At 39.6% G+C, this 8,718-nt stretch overlaps 1 protein-coding gene across 1 annotated transcript in view; it reads right to left on the reverse strand.

Annotated features, from left to right (window-relative positions):
* The window catches only part of HSPA4 (heat shock protein family A (Hsp70) member 4), a 70,479-nt gene that overhangs the window by 46,571 nt on the left and 15,190 nt on the right, over positions 1-8,718 (reverse strand). Inside the window, exon 2 of the mRNA XM_012808844.2 lies at positions 6,229-6,286. Coding sequence (XP_012664298.1) covers positions 6,229-6,286 — 58 coding nt within the window. The remainder of the gene's footprint in view (positions 1-6,228; positions 6,287-8,718) is intronic.

The following is an 8,718-nucleotide window of genomic DNA, read 5'->3' on the forward strand; positions in this document are numbered from 1 at the left end:
CTCAAAAAAAAAAAAAAAAAAAATACACACACACACATACATTCTTCTCATCCGCCCATGCAACATTCTCCAAAATTGATCATATCCTAGGACACAAACCTCAACAAAATCCAAAGAATTGAAATTTTACCCTGTATCTTCTTGGACCACAAGGCACTAAAGGTAGAACTCCAACAAAAACATTCAACCCCACACAATGGCATGGAAATTAAACAACCTTATGCTTAACGACAGTTGGGTGCAGAAAGAAATAAAAGAGGAAATCATTCCCTTCCTTGGACATAACAACAATGAATACACAAGCTACCAAAACCTATGGGCAAAAGCAGTCCTGAGAGGAAAACTTATCACTTTAGATGCCTGCATTCGCAAAACAGAAAGAGAGAGCATCAACAAACTCACAAGCCATCTTATGGAAATGGAAAAAGAACAACAATCTAAGCCTAAACCCAGCAGAAGAAAAGAAATATCCAAAATTAAATCAGAGATTAATGAAATTGAAAACAAAAGAATCATTCAGAAAATTAATGAAACAAGGAGTTGATTTTTTGAAAAAGTAAATAAAAGAGATAAACCTTTGGCCAGACTAACTAGAAATAGAAAAGTAAAATCTCTAGTAACCTCAATCAGAAATGATAAAAGGGAAATTAACTGATGCCATAGAGATACAAGAGATTTTCCCTGAAAACTACCAGAAACACTATGCCCAGAAATTTGACAACGTGAAGGAAATGGATCAATATTTGGAATCACACCCTCTCCTTAGACTTAGCCAGGAAGAAATACATCTCCTGAACAGACCAATTTCAAGCACTGAGATCAAAGAAACAATAAAAAATCTCCCAACAAAAAAATGCCCTGGTCCGGATGGCTTCACACCAGACTTCTATTAATCCTTCAAGAGCTCATTCCTATACTCCAGAAATTATTCCAAAAAATTGAGGAAGATAGAATCTTCACCAACACATTCTATGAAGCAAACCAGGAAAAGATCCAACTAAGAAGAAGAAGAACTTCTGACCAATTTCACTAATGAATTTAGATGGAAAAGTTCTCAACAAAATCCTAACCAACAGATCATAGCCTGTCATCAAAAAAGTCATACATCATGATCAAGTAGGTTTCATCCCAGGGATGCAAAGCTGGTTTAAAATATGTAATGCCACAAACGTTATTCACCGTATCAACAGAAGCAAAAACAAAGACCGTATGATCCTCTCAATAAATGTAGAAAAAGCACTGGATAAAACCCAGCATCCTTTTCTAATTAGAACACCTTAGAGTATAGGCATAGGTGGCACATTTTTTAAACTGATCGAAGCTATCTATGACAAACCCACAGCTAATATTTTACTGAAAAAGAGTAAAACTGAAAGCTTTTCCACTTAGAAATGGAACCAGAGGCTCAGCGCCTGTGGCTCAAGCGGCTAAGGCGCCAGCCACATACACCTAAGGTGGCGGGTTCGAATCCCCAGCCCGGGCCCGCCAAACAACAATGATGGCTGCAACCAAAAAATGGCCGGGTGTTGTGGCGGGCACCTGTAGTCCCAGCTACTCGGGACGCTGAAGGCAAGAGAATCACCTAAGCCCAGGAGTTGGAGGTTGCTGTGAGCTGTGATGCCATGGCACTCTACCCAGGGGGATAGCTTGAGGCTCTGTCTCAAAAAAAAAAAAAAGAAATGGAACCAGACATGGTTGTCCTCTGTTGCCACTAGTATTCAACATAGTGCTGGAATTTCTAGCCAATGCAGTTAGGCAAGACAAGGAAATAAAGGGCATCCAAATGGGAGCAGAGGAAGTCAAACTCTCCCTCTTTGCTGACAACATGATCTTATATTTAGAAAACCCCAAAGACTCAACCACAAGACTCCTGGAAATCATCAAACAATACAGTAATGTCTCAGGATATAAAATCAATGTCCACAAATCAGTAGCCTTTGTATACGCAAATAACAGTGTATAAATTAGAGTATGAGAGGCTAATTAAGGACACAACTCCCTTCACCATAGCTTCAAAGGGAACAAAATACTTAGGAATATACCTAACAAAAGAGGTGAAGGAACTCTATAAAGAAAATTATGAAACCCTAAGAAAGGAAATAGCAGAGTATATTAACAAGTGGAAGAACATACCCTGCTCACGGCTGGGAAGAATCAACATTGTTAAAATGCCTATACTTCCCAAAGCAATTTACCAATTCAATGCCAGTCCTGTTAAAATACCAACATCGTACTTTCAAGACCTGAAAATAACAATCCTTAGATTTGTATGGAACCAGAAAAAAACCCGTATAGGTAAGAAAGTTCTTACTAATAAAAACAAAGCCGGGTGCGTCAGCATACCAGACTTTAGGCTGTACTACAAGGCCATATTGGTCAAGACACCATGGTATTGGCACAAAAATAGAGACACAAGACATTTGGAATCAAACAGAAAACCAAGGAATGAAACTAACACCTTACAAGCACCTAATCTTTGATAAACCAAACAAGAATATACACTGGAGGAAAGACTCCCTATTCAATAAATGGTGCTAAGAAAAATAATTTTAAAAAAAAATGGTGCTGGGAGAACTGGATATCCACATGTAAAAGACGGAAACTGGACCCACACCTTTCTCCACTCACAAAAATTGATTCAAGATGGATAAAGAACTTAAATTTAAGGCATGAAACGATAAAAATCCTCAAAGAAAGCACAGGAAAAACACTGGAAGATATCAACCTGGGGAAAGACTTTATGAAGACAACTTCCATGGCAATTGCAACAACGTAAAAAATAATCAAATGGAACTTAATTAAACTGAAAAGCTTCCGTACAGCTAAGGAGACAACCACCAAAGCAAACAGACAACTTACACAATAGGAAAGGATATTTGCATATTTTGAATCAGACAAAAGCTTAATAACTAGGATCTACAGAGAACTCAAATTAATCCACATAAAAAAAGGCAACAATCCCATATATCAATGGGCAAGAGACGCGAATAGAACCTTATCTAAAGATGACAGACAAATGGCTAGCAAATATATGTAAAAATGCTCACCATCCCTAATTATTAGACAAATGCAAATCAAAACCACCCTGAAATATCATCTAACCCCAGTGAGAATGGCCCACATCACAATATCTCAAAACTGCAGATGCTGGTGTGGATGTAGAGAGAAAGGAATACTTTTACACTGCTGGTGGGACTGCAAACTAATACAACCTTTTTGGAAGGAAATATGAAGAACCCTCAAACAACTCAAGCTAGACCTCCCATTTGATCCTGTAATCCATTACTGGGCATCTACCCAGAAAGAAAAAAATCCTTTTATCATAAGGACACTTGCACTAGACTATTTATTGCAGCTCAATTTACAATCACCAAAATGTGGAAACAGTCTAAATGCCCACCAACCCAGGAACAGATTAACAAACTGTGGTATATGTACACCATGGAATACTATTCAGCCATTAAAAAAGACAGAGACTTTACATCCTTTGGATGTGGAACACATTATTCTTAGTAAAACATCACAAGAATGGAGAAGCGGGTGGTGCCTGTGGCTCAGTGAGTAGGGTGTCAGCCCCATATACCAAGGGTGGTGAGTTCAAACCCAGTCCTGGCAAAACTGCAATAACAACAAAAAAATAATAAAAAAAATAAAGTTTTTTAAAAAAAAGAATGGAGAAGCATGAATCCTATGTATTCAATTTTGATATGAGGACAATTAATGACCTAGTACACGATGGGGGCTGGGGGAAACGTAAAGCAGAGAGAGGGAAGGAGGGAAGGGGTGGGGCCTCGGTGTGTGATACACCTTTTAGGGGGAAAGGCACAATTGTAAAAGGGACTTCAACTAACAAATGCAATTAGTGTAACCTGGTTTCTTGTATCCTCAATGAATCCCCAACAATTAAAAAAAAAAGTTTCAGAATGAACTTGTGCTTAAGATTTACAGGCCCTTTTTCCAAATGCAGGAGATATAACAAGCCCTCACCGACCATATCACAGAGCTCCCCTGCATCAGCTAGGTCAAAAGGCAAGCACAGAAGTCCTTTTATAAAAGAAATGAGGCCTCCAAAATCAGGCCTTGCTTGAGTAAGCCACCAAGTAGGAACTATGTAACATAATAAGTATGTCACCATAGAACTAAGCAGCCAATAATCAAAGTAAGTTTAAAAACAGTAAAAATTCGCTAGAGGACATTTAAAAATAGCCCTGTATTTGCCATCTAGTGCCTTCTAAAATATCTTGAACTTCTTAAAAATAAGACCATAAAACACCCACTTTAATTAAAAACGAATTAGCTGAGGCCATGGATTGCTTGAGCTCAGGAGTTCAAAACCAACCTGATCAACAGCAAGACCCCATCTCCACTAAAATAGAAAAATTAGCCAGGCAATGTGGTGGCACCTATAGTCCCAGCTACTTGGGAGGCTAAGGCAAGAGGCTCATTTGAGCCTAAGAGTTTGAGGTTGCTATGAGCTGTGATGAAGCCATGGCACTCAACCCCAGGGCAACAGAATAAAACTCTGTCTCTTTCTCTCTCACACACACACTCATACACACACACACACACACACAATTAACCAAGCACTATTTTCTTAGGTTCATAAAACTTAGGCACTGCCCAGTCCAGAAAAAAGACAGTTATGCACTCTGTATGTTGCTCCAGATTGAACCTTAAAAGGGTCAAAACGGTAATTCCTTAATTTTACAAAGACCTCAGATACTCAGGGTAACAGAACTCTTCAAGTTCTCGTCTCTGGTTACTCAGATCCCAGCAAGTATGAGGTTAGACAAATAAGTTCATACACTCATCCTAGAGAAAGTGCTACATACCTCATTGCTGAGTATCACTATAGTCATCTTCAGAATACTCCCCTTGGAGCACCTAGTCTACCCTTCAAAGCACTTTTTTAAAGATGAATATGTGAACTTAATTGTCCAACCTTGTGTGTCAGCTTCCCAGTTATAGAGTAAACTAAAAGCAAAATACTTCAATATGTTTCTAGAAGTATGCATTCCATCCTTGAGAAACTTGATCAACAAGATCAACTTTGACCTTAAATGTCTATAAGATGACAGGCACAACAGACAAACACTTTGAGGAGCATCTATAATATTAAGAAACATGGGCTCGGCGCCTATAGCTCAACCGGCTAAGGCGCCAGCCACGTACACCTAAGGTGGCGGGTTCGAATCCCCAGCCCGGACCTGCCAAACAACAATGACGGCTGCAACCAAAAAATAGCCGGGCGTTGTGGCGGGCGCCTGTGGTCCCAGCTACTTGAGAGGCGGAGGCAGGAGACTCGCTTGAGCCCAGGAGTTGGAGGTTGCTGTGAGCATGATGCCATGGCACTCTACCCAGGGGGACAGCTTGAGGCTCTGTCTCAAAAAAAAAAAAAAAGAAACATGGCTCTGCACCTGTAGCTCAGCAGCTAGGGCGGCAGCCACATACAACCAGAGCTAGTGGGTTCAAATCCAGCCTAGGCCTGCCAAACAACAATGACAACTGCAGCAATAAAATAGCAGGGCGGTGCAACAGGTGCCTGTAGTCCCAACTACTTGGGAGGCTGAGGCAAGAGAACTGCTTAAGCCCAAGAGTTTGAGGTTGCTGTGAGCTGTGACACCCCAGCACTCTACCCAGGGCAACAGCTTGAGACTGTCTCAAAAAATAAAATCAGATAAAATATCAAGGAACAAGCAACTCTTGCTTAAACAAGATCTGGGCAAAATATATCCTAGCAGCTGTTTGCACTAAACAGATGCTATTTTAAAGCTATTTGTTTCTCACCCAAGTATTCATCCCCCAGTATCCACAGGGGTTTGGTGACACCAAAATACAACAAAATCCAAGTCCCTTATAAAAAATAGTGTAGTTATTTACATATAACCTACATATATACTCTTGTATACTTTAAATCATCTCTGTATTGCTTATAATACAGTGATCGTACTGTATTGTTTTTATTTCCATTATTTTTTATTGCTGCATTGTTATTTTTTGGTTTTGTTCTCCCAAATATTTTCAATTCATACTTGGTTGAATCCAAGAGGCAGAATTCATGGGATATAAGAGGCCAACTATAAATGAGAACAAAGAAAGTATCTTGTCTCTGTCAGCTGTAAACACAGAGCCCTCTAGTGCTGGACACATAAAAGGCACTCAACTAGATGCTGAACCAGATGAACAAACCAAATAAATAAATCATTTTAAGAAAAAACAAAACTCTACCTGGCTTTTAGCTGCTGCTCCAATTGAACGATTCTTAGGACCAAAAGAAATGCAAGCCCTAGAAAATAAAACAAACATTTAAGAATCAAATCTTACTGCAGTTTTACATCCAAAACCACAGCAGGCAAGATTACAGAGCCTTAATCACGTATTTTAACAATACAGAACAAGTCTGTGATTCTGACCTTTCTATTGAGTTAAATCTGTCTGTGGAATGGGCTCCCTTTTCAGAGTCCTGTCATTTATTTAGTTGCTGGAGCACAAAACTTGTCTAGAACACTAGAGAGAAATGGACTAGCCCCTCTCCAACAACCTCTAATCTTTCAAGTCTCCTGTTCAAAATCCCAACATAAAATAATGTACCTTCACGTCAATACATCAATTAAACCTTCTTGCTTTAAAAACAACTCATAACTTCACCAAGAATATAGTCTACAAACTCTGAAAACAACTCTTGCCCTTCTGCATATACATAAAAAGTGATTTTACTAGAACTAGCTTCCAAGGACTCAAAATTTCTAACAAGGAACTCATTCCCACTCCCAGAAATTCTTCTGAATCACCAAATCATACACTCTGCTGATCTCATCTATTAGCTGCTTCTTTTAGAAGGCAAAACTGAAACCCGACGTAGGGGTATATGGCATGCCTCTTGAGTAAAGGACTCAACTACAACTTAGACTTTACCTAACAAATGCAAATGATGTAATCTAATTGTTTGTACCCTCATACTGATCTGAATTTTTTTTTTTTGATCTGCTGCATTTAAACTTAAAAAGTTATCTTGGAGTGAATGCTTTTGTTATCTTGACCCCTGGCTTTCATTCTAACCCCTCTAGTACCCCTGCCCTGTCATATCAAATTCACTCAACATTACCCAAAAAAACCCTGAGAGACAAAACTCTTCCCAGAGACCATTTCCCCCTCAAGATAGTAAACTTTCTCTTCCTTCTACTACTTAGGATTGCATCATTGCTTATCACACTTAATCAAAAGATACACCATTTTAAAGGAGAGGATACTGAGTCCAAAAAGGTGTCAACAGCTGGGCACGGTGGTTTAGGCCTGTAATCCTAGCATTCTAAGAGGCTGAGGCATGTGGATTGCCCTAGATCAGGAGTTTCCTGTAAGCTGTAACAGCACAGCACTCTAACCAGGGCACAGAGTAAGATTTTGTCCCAAAAAAACAGGTATCAGTAAATTTATCTAGTGTTATGCAAACCGAAAGTAACAGAGTCAGAACTCTAGATCATATCTCCATACTTTACACTCCAGCTTTAATGCTATCCTTCCTAAATATCTAGTTCTTCCAAATCAGCACAGTGATTAAAAACAAGGCCTCTCAGTGGCTCATGCCTGTAATCCAGCACTTTGGGAAGCCAAGCTGGGAGAATCACTTGAGGCCAAAAACTTGAGACCAGCCTGAGCAAGAGAGTGAGACACTATCTCTGGGGGGAAAAAAAAATTTTTTTTTTAATTAGTCTGATGTGGTGGCACATGCCTGTAGCCCCAACTACCCTGAAGTCTTAGGCAGGAGGATGGCCTGATGCCAGGGAGTTTAAGGTAACTATGAGCTACTGGCAGTACCACTGCACTTGAGCTTGGGTAACAGAGCAAGACTCCATCTCTTAAAAATTTAAAAAAAAAAAACAAAACCTCTGACTACACTACACAACAATTTCAGTAGAACTGTCTGATTTACATAAAGATATTGGCCCCGTGAAAACTGGCAGAATGCTGAATCTCTCTGGGCCCTTTCTGACCAATGGGCTAAGACCTCTGTGAGTCATTTCCCAGGGCAGTTATAGACAGCTGTGCCCAGTTATTTATTAATTGGCAAGAAGAATATGGCAAAGCCTGGAAGCTCATCAGAATTTCTCCAAATCCTAAACTCTCTGAACCTAGGAAGCGTTGAAGGTTGCCCTTCAAAAGCACAAGAGTCAAGCCTAGCCTTTCTGTAGCCATGCCTCCAATTTAGTATTTAATTTATTTTTTTTTCAGACAGTCTCACTTTGTAGCCCTCAGAGTGCCAGGGCACAGCTCACAACAACCTCAAACTCGTGGGCTTAAGCAATTCTCTTGCCTCAGTCTCCCAAGTAGGTGGGACTACAGGCACCCACCACAACACCCAGCTATTTTTCGAGGCAAGGTCTTGCTCTGGCTCAGGCTGGTCTGGAACTCATGAGCTCAGGGAATCCACCTGCCGCAGCCTCCCAGAGTATTAAGATTACAAGCATGAGCCGCCACACCCGGCCTAGTATTTAATTTTTTTTTTTTAATCTCTGTAGTTCATTTTATAAGGGTACATGTGAATCTTTCTAAATGTAGAATATAAATGTCTTAACACAATAACTAAGAAAACGAAATGAAGGCCATGTTAATCAGTTGATGAAAATATTTCAAACTGTATTTAAAAACAGCACACTGTACCCCATGACTGTATTAATGTACACAGCTATGATTTAATTTTTTTTTTTTTTATTTTTGAGA

Source organism: Otolemur garnettii, unplaced genomic scaffold (genome assembly GCF_000181295.1).
Source record: "Otolemur garnettii isolate 467f Iridium unplaced genomic scaffold, OtoGar3 scaffold00003, whole genome shotgun sequence".
Lineage (NCBI taxonomy): Eukaryota > Metazoa > Chordata > Mammalia > Primates > Galagidae > Otolemur > Otolemur garnettii.